This window comes from Lynx rufus, unplaced genomic scaffold, assembly GCF_022079265.1.
Source record: "Lynx rufus isolate CCGP_SWC_20201006 ecotype Redwood Valley unplaced genomic scaffold, mLynRuf1.p SCAF_7, whole genome shotgun sequence".
Taxonomy (NCBI): Eukaryota; Metazoa; Chordata; class Mammalia; order Carnivora; family Felidae; genus Lynx; species Lynx rufus.
The window spans coordinates 133,069,011-133,095,376 of record NW_025814889.1 but is presented as its reverse complement, the minus strand read 5'-3'; the positions used below and the strand labels follow the sequence as shown (position 1 = coordinate 133,095,376).

At 45.5% G+C, this 26,366-nt stretch overlaps 1 protein-coding gene across 2 annotated transcripts in view; it reads left to right on the top strand.

Moving 5' to 3' along the window:
- Positions 1 to 26,366, top strand: part of ENTHD1 (ENTH domain containing 1) — a 105,924-nt gene that overhangs the window by 69,556 nt on the left and 10,002 nt on the right. The window contains exons 1-2 of one of the 2 annotated variants that reach the window (XM_047065817.1): positions 16,923 to 16,995; positions 26,214 to 26,242. In XM_047065817.1, coding sequence (XP_046921773.1) covers positions 16,991 to 16,995; positions 26,214 to 26,242 — 34 coding nt within the window. In that variant the 5' untranslated portion in view covers positions 16,923 to 16,990. Of the gene's footprint in view, positions 1 to 16,596; positions 16,996 to 26,213; positions 26,243 to 26,366 lie in introns of those variants that run through there. The other variant, XM_047065816.1, reaches the window with a different exon arrangement.

Genomic DNA, 26,366 nt, shown 5'->3' with positions numbered 1-26,366 from the left:
CATCTTAAATTTCTCCGATGACAGAAAAGATAACCTTGGTTATTTTGTTTTCTTAGCCATCTCTGCCTTACCCTCGGTCGCTTCAGGATTTCCCTTTCTCCTCCCTCTTCTCGAGGACGGCATCCGAGTTTCGGGGACCAGCTCAGCCTCGCGGCTTTGGGGATGGGCACCTCTTCACACTGCCTTCTGCTGAGGGGAAGCCACCGTTCTCTGTCCACGTCTCGTTCTGCCGGTGTCCGCGGGCATCTTAATAGCAGTGCCCTGGGGTTAAGTTGTTAGGCCGTGCACTCGCCGTCCTCGCTGCCCCGATGGTGAGGCCCTTTCGCTTCTGCCGCTCTCCCTCTCTCTCGATCCCCCAGCTGAGTCCGCAGCCTTCACACACCGCTAGATGCTTCCCACACCTCTCTCGCGCGGAGTGGGGACCTCTGGGCGGTTGCCCCCCACCCCCCACCCGCATTTCTGTTCTTCTGCTTCCGTCCTGTGTCGCTGGTGGGAGGTAAAGACAGATGGGGGGATTCTAAGTGTCGCTCGCTGTTCCAGGCTCCACCTGGGGCCCAAGCAGAAACCCTCTTCGTGCTCAGAATGAAAGCAGCACGAGGGAAAGAATTTTCTTCTCTTCTCTTCTCTTCACTGCCGATGCTGATGCTGATGCTGATGCCGATGCCCAGGGCCTAGAAGGGTGGCTAGGTGACCATAAGGGCTCGAGAACTACTTGTTGGATAGGTGGATGACCGGCCTCTCCCTCGCCTCCCCAACTCCCATGACTGGGCCCGGCATGGGCTTAGGGTACAAGACCTCCTTGCCAGTATCCAACTCCTGCTTCTTCCGTTCGTCTCCTCCCTCAGAGGTTCTTTAGTCTGTGGTAGACGCCTCCAGGGGTAAGGGAGGGAGAGAAGGCTGAACCAATATTCCCTCCAAACTCCGTCTGCGACAGGCTTATCTGGCTTTTGTTTTTAATTTAAGTCTTCATCTCTGACCCATCATGACACTCCCTCTTGGGCATCATGGCTTCGTGTTTAGGTGACTATGCTTGGCGAAGGGCCTTGGGGATTCAATTTGTGGGGAGGGACACTCTGACTCCCAGTACTATATCTCTAGCACCGGTTCCTAGCACGGCGCCTAACACAGAGTGGGCGCTCTGTTCATCTTTACTGAACTGAATACTGGATGAGTCAGAAATTGGTAAGATGCTGACAGGAGAAGAGTGGAGGCTTCAGGGTGTCCTCAGGGTAAAGATGGAATGAGACATACAAGGAATGCTCAATATTGCTGATTCTCTGTTGAAACAGAATTCTATTCGATAAGGCCACATGATTTGTTAATCTTTTTTTTTTTAATGTTTGTTTATTTTTGAGAGAGAGATCGAAGACGAGCAGGGGAGGTGCAGAGAGAGAGGGAGACACAGAATCCGAAGCAGGCTCCAGGCTCTGATCTGTCAGCACACAGCCCGACGCGGGACTCAAACACACGAACTGTCAGATCATGACCTGAGCCGGAGTCAGACGCCCAACCGACTGAGCCACCCAGGCGCCCCTGTTAATCTTAATTCTCATCAGGAGTATTGCTGTAATTCTTATTGATTGTAAAGCTGGAGGTTCCCCGGACCCCAACTTAGTAAGCTAACTCTCTAAATTAGGGCAAAACCCCAGAGATTGTTCAGCTTTTTCGAAGCAGAAACCAAAACAGCTTCTCGCAACCAGGTGTTGGTTGCTCAACAGTAGTCAAAGTCTAGAAGGGAAGATTGAGAAATTTGGTTTTAATTCAATAGGTTTTAATTCAACGAGTTTGTAGCATGTGTCAGACCCTGGCGGTAGGCATGAAGCTGTGGCCGCGAGCATGGCAGGCCCTGTCTGCCTCAAGGAACTTCTGGTGAAGGTATAATGACAGACTGTACTACGTGCTGTTAAGGAAATGAACAGGAGCTTCGGTGAAGCGATGGGAGCATGTAAGCTTTAGTCAGGGTAGCAAGAGAAGGCCCCTCCACAGAGATGATGTGCTGTGAAATAAGGACGAAGCAGCCTGGAAGGATCATTTCAAGCAGAGGGAACAGCGAGTTCAAAGGCTCAGGGGCAGGAGGAAAGGTTAGCTTGCTCCTAGAATTGCAAGCAAATGAGGGGACGGGGGTGCTTGTGGAGATCAGAGAAAAGCAGACAGGAGCCACGTCACCCGGGACCACGGTGTAGTCAGAGGGAGGAGTTTCAGACCGAATTCTGAGCACAGTGGGAACATTTGAAGCACAGGGATGCTGTAATCTGATTTGTTATTTACTTAAATAGAAACTGTCGGGGAATGCATTATGGGGGGGAGACAGAAGCAGAAAGATCGATGGAGAACCTAGGTAGACTGTCCAAGTGACCATGACTGAGAGCGGAGGCAGCGGCTATGGAGAAGAGTGTGCAGATCTGAGATATATTTTGGAGTTCAGTCCCCAGGACTCCTGACGACTGGTTGTTGGAGGGAGGACGAGTCTGGGAACAAGGATGACTCCTAGTTTTCTGCCTTTGGGAAGTGAGTGTGTGATGTCGTTTAGTGAGAAGGGAAAGGCGGTGGGGAGAGAACGGGTTGGGGGATATTAAGGGCTGCATCTTAGATATGTTACATTTGAGGTGCCTATGAGACATCTATTTAAATCCCTGCCTTCTGGAAATCCTGGATATCGTACACTAAAGTAACCAAATTGGAATTTAGATGATTGTTTTTCCTACTTCTTTAATCAGTCTCTCTTTCCTTGAAACACCTAATTTTTTAAAAATTCTAACTGTGGTTTCTGGATGGTGGTTGTATGTCTGCTGTGCATATGAGATATCTGAGCATCCCATTACTATTAAAAAAAAAAAAGAGGCACCACAAACCTCAAATGTAGGTCATCACGAGACGTGCCCAATCCCTTAATACCCTCCCGAGAGCAATCTCGCGGTTCATCTCTTTACCCTTGTTGTTGATGACAGTCCAGCATGCCCAACACGTTCAAACCACAGCTTCAGTTTCCCTGAAGTTAGCAGTTTGAACAAAATGTAAACAGTGGCGCTTGATTTTTTTCCTCTTCATATTGCTGTCCTCCTTACAACGGAGTGTGGATGCTTTAGAGGACTGGGTGAAATAGACAATGAATGACCTGGTTTCTGATGGGTTGATTAGACTCCTGTAAATGTCCTTTGTTTCCCTCTTGGAAGATGTGTGTGTGTGTGTGTGTGTGTGTGTGTGCACAGGCACATGCTTGTGCTAGTGTGGTGGGGGGATGGGAAAGGGACGACAGCACTACTGCACTACGAAGATATTCTAGAAGCGCCTCAGGGTTTGCGGCAGGTGTCTTTTATACTTTGGATCAGCACGCAGTATGGCCTTGAGACAAGCCAAGCAAAGGGCTACAGCAGTTACGAATCTCGAGAGCTTAGTGTGGCTCCTGCCAAGGTCAAATGCTTTGAATAAATATAGATGAAAAGGGCGTTTTGCTTCCTTGGAGGTATTTGATTCATTTGACTTAGAGAAGAAAAACCCAGAAAGGAGTCCTTAATACTTTGATAATGATAGCTACCAGTCCTCTGCTACCTACAAACTTGGAAAAAGCTTAATTATTCAGAAGTATTCAATCACTAAATTATGATGATCTGATCTTAACTGTCATCTCTGTCCCTAGTTTGTGGGCTCTTGTCATCTGTCACCTGCACTATTAGGACACCTTTGTCGCTGATCTTTTGGCCCGAGCCTCGCTCCTGTCTGCCACATAATCTCCACAGAGATCTGTATAACACACAAATCTTCAAAACAGCCTTTAGTGGCTTTTCATCATCTATGGGATAAAAACTATACTCCTGACTTCTTACATTTTCAGTAGTGTGGTGGACTAGATACTCTGAAGAGCCTCCAACCTAGATTCTGGATAAAAGCTACCTTTTAATACATTGTTGGGTTCGTGGGAACTAAGGGAAATCTCGAGGGCAGACCGGAACAAACCCCACGTGTCTAAACCCAAGAGCTGGAACCTGATTGGAGCAGGGAGCTGTGGGTGTGGAGGACTCCAAAGGCAGGTTTCCCCCGAAGGCGAATGCTGACATCATCACGATCAGAGATCAGAGACCGCAGGCTGGAGCCCACAGCAGGGAGGAAGCAGAGCCTCAAACTTGGCTTTAAGTGGAGCATTCAAGGGGGCTGCACTGGCTTTAGGTGTGACAAAAATACAGATCCTTTCTGGAGGCCCCACTGAGACCCAAGACTCTTACAGATTAACCTCAACCTGATGTCACAATCAGTGATTGCCGGAAACACAAGAGAATAAGCCTTCATGACTGAGTCTACAAAGATGCAGACAGCAGGTTTAGCCTCTGAGGATTTCAGATTTGAACTATTGGCGATAGAATATTATCTGAGTATGAAATGTTTAAAGGAAAAAAAAAGATGGAATCAGTAAGGGCCGGATGACTAGACACATTTGAAAAATAACCAAATAAAACTTTTGGAAAGGAAAAATAAACTTGTTTGAAAGTAAAAATTCAGTGGATGTGGATGGATTAAACACCAGATTTGATCAAACCGAAGTGAGAAGTAGTGACTTGGAATGTGTAGCAGAAGAAATTCCCCAGAATGCTGCAAGGAGGCCAAGAAGATGGAAAGTATTTTTTTTCAAGCTGCGGCACAAATGGCAAGTCGGGAAGTTTCGTACAGCCAGTGGGAGGCACTCTTTGATGAGATAATAGGAGATCATTTTTCCAGAACTGATGAAAGGCATGAATTTAAAGATACGGGGAGCATAATATATACCAAATAGGATGAAGAACTACAAACACTTGCAAACTCACGTCTTAGAATGAACCTGTAGAATGGCAAAGAGGACGGTGTCACGAACAGGCAGCCGGAATAGAGATGTGTCATCCCTGCAAACCTTGGCGTCACCCCCGAGCTTCCTTTCATAGCAGCTCTGGTTCAGCGTATATCCAGAAACTGGTCACCTCCGTTGCTGGTCCTGGTCCTGTGCACCGTTATCGCTCCCAGGGGTGCAGAGTGGGGAGAGACTAACCAATCTTCAATGACACAGGGATGTCCTGTGACCTAGGACTGGAAATTGGAATTAGCAGTGGAAAAGGTCAGTGGTCCTCAGACAGGACAGCATCAGTCAAGAAGTAGGAATGGAAGCCAGACTGTGGTGTTTTGAGGAGTTGAACAGGAAAGAGGGAAATTAATTCAGAGGGAGAAAATAAATTTGTTTTTCAGTGTGGTTGGCTGGGGGGAGCAAGACAGAGAGACACTAGCAGAAAGGCCCAGAGAAATATTTAAAATAAAGGAGACTAGGTTCCACTTGAGTGGGTGTTTCGGTGACACAGATGGCAGGACCGGCCTGAGTAGGCATAAGAAGGGTCTCAGACCCTCAAGACCGAAGGGAAGGGTGTGAGGAACGGTTGTGGATTGTGGTTCAGTTGGCTGAAGAGAGGGAGAGAAGCTGAAACAAATCAGTTGAAAAACCTCTCTTATCTTGACGAAGAGGGGAGAAGGTCATCTACTAAAAATAAGAGAAAGGTCTAGTTGACAAGGGAGCTTTGAGGAGAGCAGGGAAAGTTTGGAATTGTCTCTGAGAGGAATGGGAGAGAAAGGACACGCAGAAAGGATTCCTGGACACTCCTGAGGACCCCGGGGGGCGTGGAGACCATGAACTTAACAGTTGTGAACTCTCTACAGTAGCAGTCAGTCACTTGGGAGAAGAGAGGAGCAGGGGCCCGGGGGAGTCAAATGTGTTCCAGGCCCAAGGCGCTAGATGCAAACACCGGAAGTCCCAGTAGGGAGGGCGCAGCAGGGAGGTGGTTCGAGTGAGTTGAACCAGACCTGGATGTCCCGCATTAGGGAATGGTGTGGTTAGGGGGCTCCCCAGGGTGCACTGAAGAGCCTCTCATATTCAGTTCCCAAGAGAACCAGCATTCGGGTGCCTGCTGTAGAGCGGCCGGGGATGGCCACATTAGCCAAAGCAACGGCAGCTGCCAAGAGATACGTGATCACAACAGCGGCCAGATGAGGAAGAGATCGACACTTGTCTCGTATTGCCCTTCCTCTGTTCTGACGCTGAATAGAGCGGAGCTCGGAGGAGGGAGCTTTGTCCCATCAGTAGATCAGATTCAACCTCCAGATGAGAAGAAGAGTAGGCCAGGAAGGGAGAGCAGCCAGTGCCAAAGGCCAGAGGTGTGATAGCACCAGGCGTGTGGGGGGACTCTTTTGAGGGATTCAGCATGGCTGACATGCGGTGGCGGCGGGGGGAGGGGTCATCAGAGACCGGAAGGGGGGTTGCGCTCTGACTAGACACGGCGTCAGTGGGAGAACACTCCATCCGCCATACTGCCTCCCCTCACGCCCAGATTTTCTTTCACTTTGATCTCTGTGCCGTATTTTTAAATAATTTCTTCGCCCCTATCTTCCAGTTCCTAATTTGCTTTTCAGCTAGGGTTAACCCGCTGCTTAAAAAACCAACTAATTTTGTAATTTCAGCCATTCTAGTTTTCACTTTTACAACCTCTACTTGGATCTTCTGCTTGGGTCTGTTTTTATAATCTTATTCCTTGCTTATATTTTCAAGCTTGTATTATTTCCTTAAACGTATTAAGTGTATCTATGGTTATCTGTCTTCTGTGTTTTGTAATTCCAACGAATTGCAATGGTGACAGGTTTTGCTGGGATAATTCTGGTGGCTTTTGTATTTTCGGGCACTGCTCCATCCCCAATATTTGTTGCGTAAACGAACCAATGAAAATATGTGGAAGGTGCTGGAATAAAAAGAGCAAATGAAACATTAATAGGTAAATTACAGGATAGTGCTGTAAGTCATATTATAAAAATATAAGCGAAGAGCTCTAAGAACAAGGACCACACTCCGATCCTGCCTGGGGACAGAGAAATGGCACGTGTCCTTTTAGGTATTCGGGAAGGTGTGTTCCAAAGGGACGTATATGTTATAATATACGAAGTTTTATTTTTTTATTTTTTTATTTTTATTTAAAAAAAAATTTTTTTTTCAACGTTTATTTATTTTTGGGACAGAGAGAGACAGAGCATGAACGGGGGAGGGGCAGAGAGAGAGGGAGACACAGAATCGGAAACAGGCTCCAGGCTCTGAGCCATCAGCCCAGAGCCTGACGCGGGGCTCGAACTCACGGACCGCGAGATCGTGACCTGGCTGAAGTCGGACGCTTAACCGACTGCGCCACCCAGGCGCCCCTATACGAAGTTTTAATAGGTGAGTTTTTTTTTTTTTTTCTCAGCTTAGTGTGGAAAATAGAGCATCCTTACTTCAGGAGAAATAATACTTCGTCTGAATTCACAGCATAAATGATATTCTCAGGTGCGTTGCTGTGTTGCAGACTTAGACAAGATTTTTACGCTGCATTGAAGTAAAAGTTTCTCATTGTTCTGTGCATCTAACGAGGGAAAACGTTTGCGAATTACAGTTGTTCATCATCATCTTTCCACAGAACACCAGTTCTCTTGGTCTCAAATACCACCTTCTAAGAACAGTGGGCACAGAGAACCTGCATCCTTCCCGTGGTCTACCTATACAGGAATTTTGGTGGGGGGGGGGGGAGAGGGAGAGTGCCTGGGACATCCAAGGTCCCGTCTACCTCTAGTCACGGCCATGGCGGGAACGCCTTCAGACCGCTCCATCATAACAACAGCCAGGAACTATATAGAGTATCTGTGGGCCAGGTACCACTTCGAGCGTTTCATGTATTTCATTCATGTCAGAATTGAGCCTCTGACCAATTTATTTTCATTTTTTTTTTTCTCCTCGGGTACCCTGCGGGGTTTTGTTGGCATTCTGTGGATCGGTCTGATGGTCACAAACACTTAGGTCTTCAGGCACCTGCCTGGAGAGGGCTCTGTAGAGCAGGAGACCCTCGTGTGCCAGGGGCCAATTTCCATTTAACCTCTAGCCCAAACAGCAGGAAACACTGAGGTAGGTAATGAGCACTAGTTTCCCAAAGACCTGTTGAGCTTCAGTTTCCATAATGATTCTCTGTTAAGGGAAATTTGGATGTTTATTATGGGGGGAACCGTAACTATGGCATAAAATGTAATCATGAGCGCCCCGTACCCATTTCATAATCCATTCGCCGTGATCCGTTTTCATGGCCTGAGAGTCTTCCGCCGTCCTGCTTATTTTTTCATTTTTTTATTTTTGAAGAATGATCCGTTCATTTCATTTGATGATATGTTTTACAGAATAGATGTCTTCAGAAAATCTAACAGTATTAACCGTATTCTCTAAGAAATAATAGGATTTGCCTTCTAAATCGTTTTTTAAACTTTTTGTTTTAATTTAAAGAATTGAGCCTGGGGGCGCCTGGGTGGCGCAGTCGGTTAAGCATCCGACTTCAGCCAGGTCATTATCTCACGGTCCTTGAGTTCGAGCCCCGCGTCGGGCTCTGTGCTGACGGCTCAGAGCCTGGAGCCTGTTTCCGATTCTGTGTCTCCCTCTCTCTCTGCCCCTCCCCCGTTCATGCTCTGTCTCTCTCTGTCCCAAAAATAAATAAACGTTGAAAAAAAAATTAAAAAAAAAAAAAAAAAGAATTGAGCCTGGGGGCGCCTGGGTGGCTCAGTCGGTTGAGCGTCCGACTTCAGCTCAGGTCACGATCTCGCGGTCCGTGAGTTTGAGCCCCGCGTCGGGCTCTGGGCTGATGGCTCGGAGCCTGGAGCCTGCTTCCAATTCTGTGTCTCCCTCTCTCTCGGCCCCTCCCCTGTTCATGCTCTGTCTCTCTCTGTCTCAAAAATAAATAAACGTTAAAAAAAAATAATAAAAAAATTTTTAAAAAAAAGGTAAACTTTAAAAAAAAAAAAAAGAATTGAGCCTGTTTTAAAAGAGAAGCTGTAAGTTGTAGGTTGTCTATTGAAGAGGCTTTTAAAGAAAAGTACCTTTAGATATGCCCATGTCTCTGTTTTCTTATGAGAAGTTAAACCATTATCGCAAATTTATATTGAAAGAAGTAGTAAATATACTTGCCGTATTTCATAGCCATGCTTTCCAAAATATTTTCTCTTTGTAAAACTTGGGTACACTATATTCTGCAGTTAAACGCAGTGATATATGATGAAGTGAAATTTTCAGAGCCTGCACCTGTGTGTGCGCACGCACTTAACACGGATCAGAGGGAGAATATAGCTGTTCTAACGTATTATGATGATTTGAGGTTTCGCGCGTACACTGTAAGAAAACCGTATTAAGATTTTCATGTCAAACATGTTATTCAAGTTTCACATCCACCTTAAAATTAGTGGCTTGTCTACTTTAAACCAATATATTAATGAGCAATTCAAATGACTCCTCTATATTAATAATTTATAACTGTGGCCTCTTAGCAAAATAGACCTATTATCGTCAGATCCTATGTCCTTTGATTAAATAATTGCAAAAGTAGAAGCTCCTTCGGCTACACATTTTTAAGCTCCAGAAAGACCTATTTTGGCATCCACCTTTTGTCACGCTTGCCAGCTCTCCGCCTTGGAGCTGTAATTGGATACCGTGCGTCAGACCAGCAGGAGAATTGATCACAGCAATCGCTGGGCTGGAATTAACACCCATTATCAGAGTCACCATATAATGGAATATAAAATAATATGCAATGATTACAGTACCTGAAACGAGGCAGGGGAATTATTGAAAATTGAAAAAAGAGTTACCAGTACGGAATATTCCTACCTGTAGGCAAAGTCTCTTAACCCGGAATTAAATCCAATGTTCCCTTTCAAAAATGATCTCATCATCGTCTCCAAATGAGCAAAAACATTTTCGGTACCTTCGCCAACATAGCTCTTCTCTTTTGTCCTTAGGCTCAGAGCATGGAGAGGTGATGCATTTGTTTGTTTGTTTGTTTGTTTGGTTGGTTGGTTTGGTTTTCCTTTTCCTTACTGCAGACATCTTAGTGATAGTCTGTATTTAAATTTGCAGTCTGATGCCTCACACAGGGAATAAGCTTCTATCAAGAGTAATCAAACCAGCTTTACAATGACCGATGTGTCGAGGTCCTGTTTTGCATTAATCAAGTATATTGGCAGGTGTACAACACTGTACAGTAAAGAAAACCGGGGACAGTCTCATAATTTAATACTGAGCTTCTCACCCCGGAGTCTGCCAGACAGATACTTGAGAACAAAGCTCTTTGACACGCAGGTTTTAAATTGAAAGAAAATGAGAAACCTGATAAAGCAAGCCAACCAAATTAATTCACTCTGTAGTCCTCTCTGCTTTTTAGTGGAATTCAGAGAAATTCGCTCCCAGAGTAAGTTGGGAGGCCCTCACGAAACAATTGTTTTTGTGTTTGCAGGGTATAGGTTTCTGTGCTTTGTATTCAACCATATAGAGTTAATATTTATTGCTGTTCTCCAGCAAATCCCCAGGAGTTCCCGCGGAGTTCAGAAATTTTTCCATAAATGTTGTGCATCCTTTATATGGCTCCAAGAAAACATCTACCCCGAAGCCCTTCTGGGAAGAGACAGATAGGCAAAGACAATGGGCCAGTTGTGTACTTAATGACTCAGTCCTCCTCCACATGGCCCTGCATCTCTAAAAGTGACACCAGGGAGGAGAGGAGTGACCCCAAGGTAAACTTCAGTCACTTACACTTATGAACCATTAGAATTGTCAGTAAAGAGCCACTTGGTACAGCAGGTTCTACCAGACTTTTCATTTCTTTTTTTTTTTTTTTTTTTAGTTTGTTTTTATTTATTTTGAGAGAGAGGTAGAGAGCAAGTGGGGGAGGGGCAGAGAGAGCAGGAGACAGAATCCCAAGCAGGCTCCCCGCTGTCAGCCCGGGGAATATAAATGGAATGGAATGGAATATAAAATATTCGGGCGGGCTCCAACTCACGGGCTCCAACTCACGAACCCCTGAGATCATGACCGGAGCTGAAATCAAGATGTTTGCCCTGAAGGAGTTTGTAGTCTCCTGGAGGCGATGGATCTGTAAACAAATTATAATGAGTCATAAACAACAAAGTTTTTACTAGCGTTACAAAGCTTAGGAGAGTGCCTGCCACGTCCTTGTACTTAATAAATATTTGTCAAACGAGTGGCTAATCTCTGAAACAATGAACTGAGTGAAAAATATGAATATTCACATTGAATTATGCAAAAGCAAAGAAAAGAGGGATTCGTTTTAACTCGGAGGATAAAGGTGTTTAACAAAAGCAGTAGTATTTCAATTGGGGTTGGACAAATGAAACCATTTTTGATGGAGGAGAAGGGCAGGGCTGGAGGACATCCTAGGCTGAGGGAGCAGCACAAGCAAAAACACAGAGATCTGTCCACCTAACGGACATAACCCTGGAAACTGGAAATCAGTTGGGTATAAAGAAGAAGAACATTTCAGGCACAAAGAACAGCACGGGTGAAGGCTTGGTGCAAAGAGGAAACGTGGCAAATTTGAAGAACCGAAAGAAAGTATAGTAGGGTCATATAGTTCTGGAAAAACCGTAGTTCAAAATGAAGCGGCAAAGCAGAGGTGTGCCTTGTGGTGCCCCGTCCCCAGCATCACAAAGCCAAGAGACAATAGCTCAATAACGAGCACAGCCCATCCACACTCTTCTGCAGTTATTTGAACGTCCAGGCAACAACAACGCCTCCCACTGTTTGTACAAAAGAAGGTCCTCTCCCCAAAATAACGAGGCACAAGGTCCCAGCCTTCCAGGCCGCCCCCTCCTCCCACTCCTGAGACTTTCTGGAGCTCTGTGGTAAGAGCTGATCTCCTCCACACTGGCTTCCCCTCTGCAGGTATTTGGGGTTTGCTTCCTCGCTCCGTCCATGGTTCCTTTTCCAACAGTGTTGACATCGCCCATCTTCTGTTGTCCTCTCCTCTCTCCTGTTCTATTTGCCGTCCTAGGTCTGGACCTCTTTGTGCCACTTCTGTCATTCCAGTGGGTATGGGGAAAGGAAAACTGAGAAATGAATATGTCTTGTAGCAAATGCTGTTAATGCCCCCACCCCGTATTCTCTTGGTCTACCTCTGGGTTCAGCGGCAGTCCTGGTGACCAGTCCCCCTATCCACCGCGAGTGTCCTCTACCGGGGTTTCCTCTGGAGCCCAGACACCACCTGTTCGGCGTAAGTGCGGGACCGCCTAGACGTGCCCCAGATTTAGCACTAGTGAGCGCAACCCTCAGCCAGTGAAGGCGAGAGTCTCTGAATTCGTGTTCCACCTTCCCATTCCTGAAAGGACAACCCTGCAGCACCCCGCAGGACCGAATCTCATTTGCGCACCATGGTAATCTGGTCAGTAGTACGCTCTATTGACTTGATCCCTTTTCTGTTTTACCATGCCCACTCCTTCACTCGTGCCCTTGGGATCGACCGTCAAACCCGCTCCCTGCATCCAAGTCTGCTTCTGGGGGAACCCGATCTGAAACTGTATTCGACAGATACAGAATATTTACTGTATTATACAAATTTAGTGTATTATTATCTACTGTATTATACACATTTATTCTTCACGTTTACTCATTTATTGAGAAACTGCAACCTCTTAGACACTGTGAAATTTAACTGGTAACTTGTATCATTAGTTATTTCTATGTTTATTGTCCATATACTTTTGTAGGTATACACGTATATGTACATATATTCCTTCCTTCTTTCTCTCTTTCTCTCCCTACCTACCTATCTGCTTATATAAAATCCATGCTTGATCTTAACATTCGTTGACAGTAGGAACTATGACTTCCACTTACGTGCCTGCAGAGTTAAATACAGTCCAGTGCAAACAGTAGATGTTCAACAAGTGTTTCTTGATTAATCTTTAATTTTTATTCTTTAAAATCTTTAATCTTTAATCTTAATTTTTAGCCTTTACATGCACTGTACATTATTATACACAAAATCCACATATAACACTTATATTAGATAAGTTATAAATTATCCTATTTAACTCACCTTTGCAGACCTCCTACCTGCTAAAGCATGGTCGAGGCTCTAAAGTCAGAATGTGGGAAGTTAGTACGATGTGTGATAGGCTGTATACAGCATATTCTTAGGTGGAAAAAAAATGAGTTTACAGAAACTAATATTTATTATTGAGAGAAGGGAAGGATTAGGTAGGTGTGATTGGAAATGGTTTCCAGAAGTAGTCGAGGTAGAGGCCTTGAGAAGTTGATAGGATTTAAATAGATAGAGAAGCGGAGGGGGTGGTCCAGTATTGGGGGTGCAGGGTGAGAAATAGATGGTAATAAAGGTAAAGAAACTTTGAGGGGCGCTTGGGTGGCTCAATTGGTTAAGCATCCGACTTCGGCTCAGGTCATGATCTCACGGTCCTCGAGTTGGAGCCCCGTGTCGGGCTCTGTGCTGACAGCTCGGAGCCTGGAGCCTGCTTCAGATTCTGTGTCTCCCTCTCTCTCTGCCCCTCCCCTGCTCATGCTCTGTCTCTCTCTGTCTCAAAAATAAATAAAAACATTAAAAAAAATAAAATAAAATAGGGGTGCATGTGTGGCTCAGTCCATTAGGCGACTGACTTCATTCAGCTCAGGTCATGTTCTTGTAGTTTGTGAGTTCGAGCCCCGCATCAGGCTCTGTGCGGACAGCTCGGAGCCTGGAGCCTGCTTCGGATTCTGTGTCTCCCTCTCTCTCTGCCCCTCCCCCGCTCGTGCTCGCGCGCACGTGTTCTCTCTCTCTCTCAAAAATAAATAAACATTATCAAAAAATCTTTTTTAAATCATTATTTTTGAATTGTTGTCATGCTTTCTTCTTTTAGGTCATAGTGTTTTACTCATTGAAAAGATTACCAGTCTAAAAACCAAAGTCTAAGCACCCAGAAGACTGTTCCTCCTGGACAGATGGGAAAGAGGGTGGATAGATAGACTTCAGTCTGGTTTGTTTCGTTGAATTTGAAGATAATTTTTTCTTTTATAATGTTAAGCTTTTGTATTAAACGTTAACACAATGGCTCGGGACACCCGGCTGGCTTAGTCAGAGGAGCATATGACTCTTGATCTCGGGGTCATGAGTTCAAGCCACATGTTGGGTATAGAGGTTACTTTAAAATTAAAAAATAAGAAAATAAGCAAATAAAATGATGGCTGTTAGATGACTTTATACATCCCAGATTTGAGATTTAGATTGAGTGTTGTTGTGAATATTTCCATCAGAGAGTCATTGTCATTCTGAATTATCTTACTGTCCATATTGCTAAGTGTTAAGGTGACTCTGTTACTATAGAAAAATGCTTTTCCCCCGATTTCTCTCAGATGTAAAATAGAAGCCAATGGGAAAATATTTGACAAAAATCCACTCTGAAGAAACGCGTTTATGTAAACATGGTGAGGTATCCATGTGCTTGGCGCTAGTCAGTCTAGCATTCTGCCGGGAAATATATTCGCATCTTTAACAGAAACCTTTACCAACTAGTTACAACTCAGTCATATGCAAATTAGGGATATTTTAGAAGTTATTTTCATCTACCGATTTACTCTTCCTTTTAATGATTCTTTAGTAACTTGATTTGACTTTTTAAAAAACAAAGGCACTACTTTTTCTCTTTCTTTATCCTTGTGCTTCTATTTGTCCTTCTCCTTAACAAGCGTTTACTGAACACTTCCTACGGGTCACACTCTCCAGTGCTGGGGCACAAAGATAACTCCTAAGAAGGCCTCTTCGGGGGGGCCTGTTTGCCGGGAGGGGCCGGACTGGTGAGAATGAGGAAGTGTAAGGCTGACTACGTACAGGGCCCCAGACAGGGTGTGGTGAGAAAGACAATGACAGGGGAGGGCAAGGAAAGGAAAGAACAGGTTCAGGGCAAGAGAACAGGCTGCTTGAATCAGTTTGAAGAGATGGAAGAGCTTGGAGGTGAGAGGGTTGGAGAGAAATGGAACTCCCCACGGAGGGAGTGAGGTACGTGTCCTGAATTGTCTAATGCTGTGGCGTCCCAGCAGCCATTTCACCCAGGCTGGCCTCCAACTGTGGATGAAAATGTGTTTCTGTAATAACTCAGGGCCTGACAGCGGTGATGATGGCATATAAATGTGCATTGTGAGGCTGTGTTGTGGTGTGCATGGTGATACGTAGACACTCGATAGTGAATTACACAATTCCTGTATCCTCTTCTGGGAGCTTCTGCTCAGTCTTCCTTTTGCCCATTCCCAGCCCATGATGCACTAACTTCATCAACTGTATCTCTTAAAATACTTTTCTTTCTTTCCATATCCAACTTCAGGTAAAACTACTTCAGAGCAAGCCCTAGCACGGAGTGTTGGTAACAGTTTGCGTCTAGAAATTTGGACCGGGCTCATAAGTCATAGATTCAGTAGGTCTTCCTATATCAGACCTACCTTAAATATCAGCTCCTTTCAATTCCTTCTATTTGTAATAAATATTATTTGTCCCTTATACTCCAGGTACTTTGTCATATTCTAGTTACTGTGGTGATATTAATGAATGAAATGGATAAAGATTCCGCCCTGACGGAACTTACATTTTGGTAATCATCACAACGGCTCTGAAAGATTGCTTCTTTTCTCCCACATAGACAAAGGATTTATTAAAATTAGGTTGCTACCGAAAGCAGGGTTTTCTTTTATGGGCTTTGTGTAGACACCAGGGCAAGAAGACATTTTTTTATTACAGGGGAAAACGGCCTTTTTTTTTTTTTTTTTTTTTTGGTAGCTGGGGGTTCTGTAGGGATAGACCAGTATGATATGGCATATTTTCTCTAGTTTATCTTGTAAAAGATGAACGTTTGAAGGTTCTAAAAATATAGTGGTTTCAGAGACAGATAAGTGGGTGAAGAGAAAAATATTTAAAGACAAGTTATTTGAAGCTTTCCTTTCCTTGTGCTTCAGTGAGGAGAGAGAGAGAGAGAAGCGGCCACCAAATGACTAATGCATCAGTAATAGCTGGGGTATACTTTATATAGGCAGAAGAGAAATATAGTAAGAAAGTAGAAACAACTAAATAGAGAATCCTGTTATAGCATCAAAAAATCCGATTTAGGAGCGCCTGGGTGGCTCAGTCAGTTGAGCATCCAACTCTTGATTTCAGCTCAGATCATCATGACCCCAGGGTTAGAGATCGAGCCCATGTCAGGCAAATGTGGAGCCTGCTTAAGCTTCTCTCTCTCTCTTTCTCTCTCTCTCCCCCTACCCAGACCCCTTCTCCTGCTTGCTCTCTCTCTCTTTCTCTCTCAAATTAAAAAAAAAAAAACCATTATTAAAATTACAATGGATTTGGGGGCACCCGGCTGGCTGGCTCTATCCGTGGAGCATGTGGCTCTTGATCTCAGGGTCATGAGTTCAAGCCACATGCGTGGTGTAGAGCTTACTTTAAAAAAAGGAAAAGAGGGGCGCCTGGGTGGCTCAGTCGGTTGGGCGTCCGACTTCAGCTCGGGTCACGATCTCACAGTCCGTGAGTTCGAGCCCCGCGTCGGGCTCTGGGCTGACGGCTCGGAGCCTGGAGCCTGCTTCGGATTCTGTGTCTCCCTCTCTCTCTGCCCCTCCCCCGTTCATGCTCTGTCTCTCTCTGTCTCAAAAATAAATAAATGTAAAAAAAATTTTTTGAAAAAGGAAAAGAAAAAAGAAAATTGCAACGGGTTTGAAACAGTGTTTTCAGTTGTATTTTTTGATCATGGTTCTTACTTGTTATTTTACAGACGCTGTGCCTACCCCCTCAGAAGAAAGCCCATCTCTGCAGACAAATGTGAGTTTGGACAAGAAACCAGACAGCAGTACCATCACAAATACCGTAACCGAAAGCCCTTTGCAAATGCCTCTGGAAAAGCAGTCAGCTGCAGAAAGCTTTGACACATTGACAACTTCACCATCGTTTTGGTCATCGAATAAGGAAGAGTTTGTCAGCCCTAATTTAAGGATGTCAAAGTCAGATTCTACCTTCTGTAACCAGGCCTCTGTAGAGACGCTCTATGTCTCTCCTTCATTCAAAACATTGGACCCAGTGAAGGAGATGGTAAGCAATAAGGACTGTCAGAAGCCAACACAATCCAGCATTTTTCACGTGGATGAGGAAAACCTCAAGACTGCAACCACATGGGGTGAGTCTGCGTGCACGCACCTGCGTGCACGCGCGCGCGCGCACACACACACACACACACACACACACACAGCTCTTCTGAAGTGTTTTTCTGTTATTTTTCTGTGCTTTCTGTCTCTGTTTCTGGTTCCCTTCTTTCACTCTCCATCCAGTGGCGTTAAAACATACAAGCCAGAGAGAGGGACTTCTCAGTTGGGAAAAAGCACCCCTTTTATTAAAGAGCTGAAAGGCAGTTCATCCCTGGGGGTCGCAAGTACTTGTTGAAGCACAAGTTCTGAGCAGTTCTGTTTCCGAGTAAATTAGAAAGAACTAGCATTAAATAAGAGCTTCCAGTTAGGCGTTTAGGTTACCTATGAAGACACTTTATAAAAAGGAACGAGTTACTATGTATATTGATGTGTAGACACACAATGTATGTGTGTGTGTACGCGGCCTTTTTTTAAAGTGTTGTGTACTGATTGCCCCCCCAAAAATGGTGGGGAATCTCTTCTTTATTCTGTCCTATAAAACACTAAAAGGGTTGCAGTATTCTTGGGCCTTGATGGTAAAGGAGAAAGCCAATTGGGAATCCAGATTGTTGGCTATCAGTTACCAAAGCCTACATCATAATTATGCTTTCTTCTTTAAAGTTAATTAGTAAAAGAATAAGTTGTTTGTGCACTTTTCCAAGACTGAGTCGTTTTATTGGTTCTTATGTGCAATAATGCTTACTAACTCATATAACTATAAAGCTTTTAATATAAATACTCTAAACTGCCTCAATCTCAGGTCAAAAGTACAAACAATGGAAGCCAACATGTTGAGGCTAAAGAAATTTACTTTGGTGTCAGTAAGGTCAGTGAATGATAGCACAGTCCCCTTGCTGCACTTTCCAGAATTTTAGGGGATTGAATAGCCTAAAAATAAACTGATTCTTACTTCTGTCACCAAATTAACTGTTCTGCGGAGACTGTTGATGTGGAAACCAATTAGTACTGGTTTCAATGACTGTGACGGTTTGTGTGCGTGGCTGTCCCCCGGGATGTTGTTACTATGAGTTCATTTCTTTCACAAATACCACAGAAAGATCATTGAAAATAGTTTTGGCCACTGCCTGTGTACCAAGCATACTTAATTATAAAAATTAGCTGGAAGTTCCTCTAAAGCCAGTGAGCAAGGAGGACTTTTGCCTCCATTTATAATGAAGTCGATAGTATTGTTCTAACCCTCCCACCGAAAATACTGGTTAAAGCTGGAAAACTATTAAAAGCTGGTTTGAAGTCCTGTAAAACAACCGAGGTAGAAAACACATGATGGGTCAAGATCCTAGGAAGGGGACTGTGACACTGTGATATAATATGAAATATATGTTAGGTCTTCATCGCTGGTTCCCGGCACTGAGCTCCCTAAAAACCCTTGGAATTTCCTGAGTGATAGGAGTGAGAAGAGTCTTTTTGTTATTTGTAATAAACCCCTTCCTTCCATACCTGGGTTTATGTTGAGGTGCGTCTTGGAGAATGGGGGCTCGTTGCCAGAGTAACCAATCAGGCCAGTGGAGGGCTGGAACTTTCAGCCCCACCCACTGACCTCTAGGGAAGTTGAGTTCATCACCAATGGCCAATGATTTGATCAATCATGTCTCTGTAACGGAACCTCCATAAAAATCCCCAGACAGTGGGGTTTAGAGAGCCTCCAGGTTGGCGAACACGTGAAGTTTCTGGGAGGTTGGTGCACCCGGAGAGGGCATGGAAGCTCTGGGCCCTTCCCCATACCTTGTCCGGTGCATCTTTCCATTTGGCTGTTCCTGAGTTGTATCCTTCCTAACAAACTAGTAATAGGAAGCAAAGCACTTTCCTGAGTTCCGTGAGCCGTTGTAGCAAATTACCAGCCCCAAGGAGGGGATCATGGGATCCCTCAATTTATACCCGGCAGGTCAGAAATACGTGAGACCTAGACTTGTGAGTGGCAACTGAAGTGGGGGACGGTCTTGAGGGATTGGGCCTCTCATCTGTGGTGTTTGCACTAACTCTGGGTAGTGCCAGAATGGAGTTAAATTATAGGACACCCAGTTAGTGTCCCCAGAGAATTAGAGAAATCCTTGGTGTGCAGAACCCACATTCGGTGTCAGAAATGATGTGAGCAAAGTAGGAAACTAGTTTACTTGTAGTTGGCCCCGCATTCACCTCAGTTTTCCCACCATGGATCATTTGCCTATTCGCAGAGCAGGATGATGGAAACTGAGGGAAAATCAGAGGCCTGGGCTCTCCACTGTTTACTGAGCTTGAGAGATAGGATTGGAGTTTGGGGCATCCCCGGTGGCAGGGACTCCAGGGGCGAATATGCCAGAAGAGAGGAAGTCACAGAGGAGAAAGCCCCGAAGTCTTTGTGCAATTTCTTACTGAAATACCTACTCCTGCTAAGTTGCACACGTTAGGGATGTGATGCCAAGAAGTTAAAGGGAGGCAGCTTCTAGAGGGCAAAGGTTCTCATCATCTCACGGCTCTGGGAGACAGACAGAGGGTGGAGCTTAGGGTCTGCCAAACTGGAGTGGCTCTGGTGAGTAGCGTGCTCTCAGCTGGGACCTGCGACAGGCCACGCCCCAGGCATCACAACTCCCATCTAGGGGCGAGAACAGACCAGAACTAGAACAGCCCTCACAAATGCCGAAACCCAGCTCCAAGTGGAGCAAAGGGATTGTATTGCGTTCCATCTGTCTTCTAGAAGACAGTGAAGCCCTTGCTTAAGAGCTCCTAGAATTTCTCATGCAAAGTTTTTGGCTTTTAAAATACACGAGAAAAACAGACAACAGAAGCAGAACCACAGAGAAGCTAGATACTGACATTGTAAGATAAGTACTTTAAAATAGCTGTGATTAATATGATCAAGAGCACAGAGGGAAGGATGGAGAATTTCACCAGAATACAAGTATCTGTGAAGAAAGAATGAAACGAGGGGCGCCTGGGTGGCTGAGTCGGTTGAGCGTCTGACTTCGGCTCAGGTCGTGATCTCGCGGTCCGTGGGTTCGAGCCCTGTGCCGGGCTCTGTGCTGATGGCTCGGAACCTGGAGCCTGCTTCTGATTCTGTGTCTCCCTCTCCCCCTCCCCCCTTCATGCTCTCTCTCTCTCAAAAGTAAATAATAAACATTAAAAGATTTTTTTTTAAAAGAGTGAATGAATGAAACGAAAGTTCCAGGGCTGAAAAATACAGTAGCCAAAATTAAGGCCCTGAGGGCACTGTTCAGTCACATGGCCTGAGGTTATCAAAAGAGAGCTTCGGTACTGGCAGAGGAGCTGGGAAGTCATGTGGGCAATCCTAAAATACGTGGGTAAATATAAAACGCGGTATATTTTATTTTTATTCTCACTCTTAAAATGCATGTGACTGTTTAAAGCAAACTTTTCCTACTGTATTTTGTTTTAAAACAGTAGATGTAATGTATATCACAACACAGGCCAAAGAATGGCTGGATTGCATAGTTGTTAGCGGCTCAGGTTCTGGGATCACCGTGCCTGGGTTCATAATCTCAGCCCAGCCACTGGCTGTGTGGCCTCTGCGTGGCGCTGTCTTCATCTACGGAATGGGGCCGCCAGAGGGGGTCCCTGAATTCGCAAACATCAGGTGCTCAGGGTAGGATCTGGACCTGGCCAGTGCCGTAGAAAAGTTTGCTATTTTTACTCTAGTGTCCGTGTTTTTGTTTTTAATGTTTATTTTTGAGAGGGAGGGAGGGAGAGAGAGAGAGAGAGAGAGAGAGAGAGAGAACAAGTGGGGGAGGGGCAGAGAGAGAGAGAGACACAGAATCCGAAGCAGGCCCCAGGCTCCAAGCTGTCAGCACAGAGCCTGACGTGGGGCTCGAACCCATGAACCGTGAGATCATGACCTGAGCCGAAATCGGACGCTTAACCGACTGAGCCACCCAGGCACCCCCAGTTTCCATGTTTTTAGTTCTGCTTTTATTTATTTATTTAATGTTTATTTATTTTTGAGAGAGACAGAGACAGAATGCGAGTGGGTTAGGGGCAGAGAGAGAGGGAGAGACAGAATCCGAAGCAGGCTCCAGGCTCCGAGCCGTCAGCACAGAGCCCGACGCGGGGCTCGAACTCACGAGCCCTGAGATCATGACCTGAGCCGAAGTCGGAAGCTCAACCGACTGAGCCACCCAGGCGCCCCTTTAGTTCTGCTTTTAGAGCCCCGAGCCCCCAGCCCCCTCCCAACCCTCCACATCCACTCCGGTTATTTCCAAAAGGACCCAGGAGTTCCTCGCTTATTCTCAGGAGCAAGGAAACCCCTATCCTTCCAGAAAGGGCCTTGCAGGCTGAGGAATAGAGCCCAGCTGGACGGACCAAAGAGATCCTAGGGAGCTCCAGTTCATTCTCCCCAGAGCGGCCAGAGGACCTGACGACTGCTGCTCCCCCGCTGAGACGGCAGACCTCTCGGACTGTCGCCCTGTTCCTGAAGGTCGCTAGCCTTCCACTGCCCTGCGCGGTCTCGCTTCTGCCTCTCCCCGCAGCCTGGTGATGCTTCCGCTTGTCAAGTAAACCAAATCGCTTCACCAGCTTGGCGCTGTTGTTCCCTCAGACCAGAACGCTTCCCACCCAGCCCTTCCCCGCTGCACTCCTCCTTCAGGGCTCAGCTCAAACGTCGCTTCCACAGGATTCCCTGACCCCCTTGATTACTTCGGATCCCCTCCCACTCTGTGTTGTCTTGGTACCCGTAATTATCCTTCTAGCACGTACCGCCATTCGAGTGGCATGGGATCGCATATCCATGAAGTTGTCTGATGTCTCCCCCACTCCCCGAGTGGGATGGCGCCTTCCTGAGGGAGGGACCACGTCTGCCTGTTGGTTATTGAAGCCCCAGCACCGACCCCAGGGCCTTGCACACGGTAGGTACCCAACATTCAACAAGTGAATCAAAAGCAGCTTAGTAAAGCAGCCATGGAGAGTGTGCGTGAAGAAATAATGGAAGAAAGCACTGGAAAATGACGCCAGGACGGATGACGAAGCGCTGTGTGCGCCAGGTTAAGAAGTTTGGACTTCAGTTTGAAGAGAATGCAAGTCACTAAAGATTTTAAGCCACGTGAGTGGCTTTTTGAATGTGTTGTAGAAAAATTACTGTTTCCTAAGCAGGGGGGAGTGTGGAGGATTGATGTGGAGGGGGGTGAAGCTGGGGCAGGGAGCTCGTCAGGGGCTGTTGCTGGGAAGGAAACCAAGTGGGAGATTGGAGAGCAGAGCAGGTGAGGTGGGGGGGGGGGCGGCTAGCCTGAGATGGGGCACAGTCAGGGCCAAGTGGGCTAGAATCCAGAACAGAAAGGCACTCACCTTACCCTGAGCGCCCGTAAGGAAGGAGGGGAAGGGATGTGTCAGAGTGTGAGGGGTGGGTTTGGTGGGTTTTACTAATTAAGATGTATTGAGCCTTCACGTGCCACACATTGTATGTCGTGGCCTCCATATCTCATCGACTGAGGTCACCTGCCCAGACTGAGGGGAAGTGGTATAAAGGCAGTGAAAGGTCTGCTGAGATTTAGGAATAGCCACTCGAGAGAATGGAAGAAGATGCTGAGAAGACACGGGTGCAATGGAGCGATAGAGCCAGAATTTGTGGGGGTCCTAATTTGCAGGATGTGTGCTTTCTCCAATAGCGCTGAGCAGCCTGGGGGTAGGAATGAGAAAGCGTATTTGAATTGAAATAGGATTTGGACAGGAATTTGCAAACCATAGCTTTGAGGCCAAATGTGGTCACCCCCTGTTTCTGCAAATAAAATTTTATTGGAACACAACCATACTAACTGGCTCCCATGTAGTCTTTGGTTGCGTTTGTGCTACAACAGCAGAGCTGAGAAGTTGTAATGGAAACTGTCCCGTAAAGCCTAAAATATTTACAATTTGGTCCTTGACAGAAATGGTCTGCCTGACTCCTGGATTAGGAATTAGCAGCAGATAAAGCAGAAACCATGGCAGTGGGGGGAGAGGAGGGGAGCGAGGAAGTGGTTCAAGTGATGGATAACGAGAAAATAAAAAGATTATTGGACCTGATGTCTCGATGAGGCCAAAGTGTAGATGCATTAAAGGGAATGAGAAGGCTGGAAGGAATCGAGAAGGAAAGTAATCTTGGAAAGCAAGATTTCAGAGTAGGGCAGCTCAAAGGAATGGCTGCAGGTAACTTGCGGTTGAGGAATTCAGGAAACGGTGAGGCAGGATCGATGGCTGGTCTCCGTGGACGCTGGGTGAAGGAAGATAGACACGACACTGTCTACTTTCTGGGGTGTTTTTTTTTTTTTTTCTATTTTATTGTTTTAAGAAGTATTTGTTTATATGAAGGGTCCAGGTCTGGTGTTACAAAACTCTTTGGAGATGATGAGCTTGGTAAACTTAAAAATACTTGCACCCTCATGGTGTAACAGATCTCAGCCACCTAATATAGGTTAATATTCTCGTTCTAATATTTTCACCGAATGATGGATTTGCAGCAACCTCGTTTGACCTTTTGATACTGAATAACTCTGTTCCTAGAACAGTCCATTCCTTCTCTTCCTCCGTTTAAATTTTAAGTTCTTTATGTCTAGGTCAAACTATTCCTTTAGGTCACTAGATCATTTGTCGTGCATACCAAAAAGAAAAAAAGAAGATAGAAGATGCACAGAAACCAGATCATTATATCCGTGAGCCATAGTTTGGGTAAGTGTGTTAGACTGCCCTGGACTTTTCTTTCTAATTTTGGGGGTAGGAAAAAAAAAATCCATATGTTCGCATGCTGGGCTAGTGGTGAGCGTTCTCACTGGCTCTGTCCTTTGTTTATATCTCATTGATTCCATTTTTGTACCATGGGTTTCAGTGGTGGGGGTTCTGTGGACCCAGCAACACCTCCAGCTGTACAGCTCCTGCCTGCCTCCGTGCAGACAAAAAGACACACTGATTTGATTTTTTACATTCAGTGAGCCAAATTTATACTTCGTAGGTAAGTGAGAAGACTCAGCATTAATCCAATCGTCCAGTCATCCCAATAACAGTTTAGCATCAGTGATTAGAGGCAGAGTCATTAGCATTTCTCTCGAATCCTACGTTATTCCTAAATCTGTTTCTTTTCATGTAACTCCTTGATAATCATGACAATAAATTTTCAAATATTGTACTTTGAAAAATACGAGATTGGGACGCCAGGGTGGCTCAGTCTGTTAAGTGTCCAACTTCGGTTCAGGTCATGATCTCATGGTTCGTGGGTTTGAGCCCCGTGTTGGGCTCCGTGCTGACAGTTCAGGACTTGCTCGGGATTCTCTCTCTGCCCCTCCCCTGTTCATGCTCTCTCTCTCTCTTCCAAAAAAAAATAATAAACATTAAAAAAAATTTTTTTTAAGTACAAGATCTAATTCACGCACCAGAAAATGCACCCTATTAAAGTGTACAATTCAGTACTTTTCGTATATTCTCAGAATTGCGCCATCATCACCACTAATTCCAGGATATTTTCATTACCCCAAAAAGTCCCGTATCCATTAACAGTCACTCCCCATTCCTTCCTCCCCCCGAACGCTTCCTCCTAAGCAGTGATCTACTTTCTGCCTCTGTGCATTTGCCTACTCTGGACGTTTCATGTTACGGAATCATACACTATGTGCCTCTCGTGTCTGGCTTCTTTGACGCAGCACAGCGTTTCCAGGGTTCATCCGTGTTGTCGCATGAATCAGTACTTCTCTCCTTATGGCTGAGTAATACTCCGCTGTTTAAACACATTTTATGTATCTATCCGTCAGCTGATGGATATTTGAGTTGTTTCGTCTTTTTAGCTATTACAAATAATATTACTACGGACATTTGTTACTTTCTACAACACAGAACAAAATCAGAATTTTTTTTTTAGTTTTTTCTTTTACATTTATTTATTTTTGAGAGGCAGAGCACAAGTGGGGGAGGGGCAGAAAGAGAGGGAGATACAGAATCCGAAGCAGGCTCCAGGCTCTGAGCTGTCAGCACGGAGCCCGACGCGGGGCTCGAGCTCACAAACCGTGAGATCATGACCTGAACCGAAGTCGGACGCCCAACCGACTGAGCCACCCAGGCGCCCCTAAAATCAGAATGTTTTAATTCATGTGTACAGGTAACTTAACAGTCGTTATATATCAGATAGGAAAACTGAAAGAGAAGAATAAAAAGCTCCTGTTTTATCGTGAACAGTTTGAAGTGTTTAGCTGAACAAGGACCTACTGCTAACAGAAAAATTTACATTTGCAGCTCCAGGCGAAGAGAGTTTAAAAATATTTCTAGGAATGTATTCGTCATGATATTTTTGCAGCGCAGTTCTTCTAAATGCTTTTTAAATTTCGAGTTGCAATATAATAATTAAGGGGCCTGATGTTTTCACGAGCATAAAAAGTCAGAGATAACACATCCGCATTTGGAATCGCTTTATCGGTGCTATTTTTAAGCGAGTGCAGCATTAATTGGCGTGCATATATCACCCGGGGAGATCGTTTAAATTCAGCCATTTATCGCGGCTGGCTCCAGCTCTGGTGGGCGCACTGTGTGAAGAGGATGGCTGCTAACAAGATAGTCCAGTACCTTCCGCAGTGAGTGGGAGCAGGGTGACGAAATGGGCAGGAGAGGCACCCTGGAGTGCAGCGTTGAAGTGTCTCGTACAGCTGTGGCGTGTTTGGAAACAAAAGTAAATTGGTGCGCAGCAATTAGAGCTGAAGTGGCTTTTTATGAGCAGAAGCCCGTGAATCAAAGCTACCAAACTGTAAACAATGATAAGCTATTCAGTCAGCAGTTGTAGCTACAAAGCGAAAGAAAGGTGGACACACAGCAGAAAACAGTGATTCTCAGACGTTAGCAGGCATCGGACACACTTGGAGGCTTGTTAAAACTCAATGTCCTGGGCACAGTCCCAGTTTCTGATTTAGAGAGATGGGGCCCAAGGACTTTATTTCTAACAAATTCCCAGGTGCTGCTGCTGCTTGTTCAGGGGGCGCACTTTGTTGTTGTTGTGAATGTTTTATTTATTTTTGAGAGAGGGGAGGGGCAGAGGGAGAGAGGGGGACAGAGGATCCAAAGCGGGCTCTGTGCTGAGCGCAGCGAGCCCCATGTGGGGCTTGAACTCACGTACCGCGAGATCATGACCTGAGCGGAAGTCAGACGCTCAACCAACGAAGCCACCCAGGCACCCGCTTTGAGAACCGCTGGCATAAAATTAAACCAGGTAATCACATCGCGTCCATGTGACTAACGTAACTGTGTTACCCTTTTTCAGTGACCTGCTGGAGAATGTGCTATCCCCAGGTGAGGGTAAACCCAGAAAGAGAAAGACTTGGGATATAGAAACGGGAGAGCCAACACGGGAGGATGGTGCGGGGTGACAGGTGACATGTCAGGTGACAGCTGTGACCCAAACAGAGCACACCCA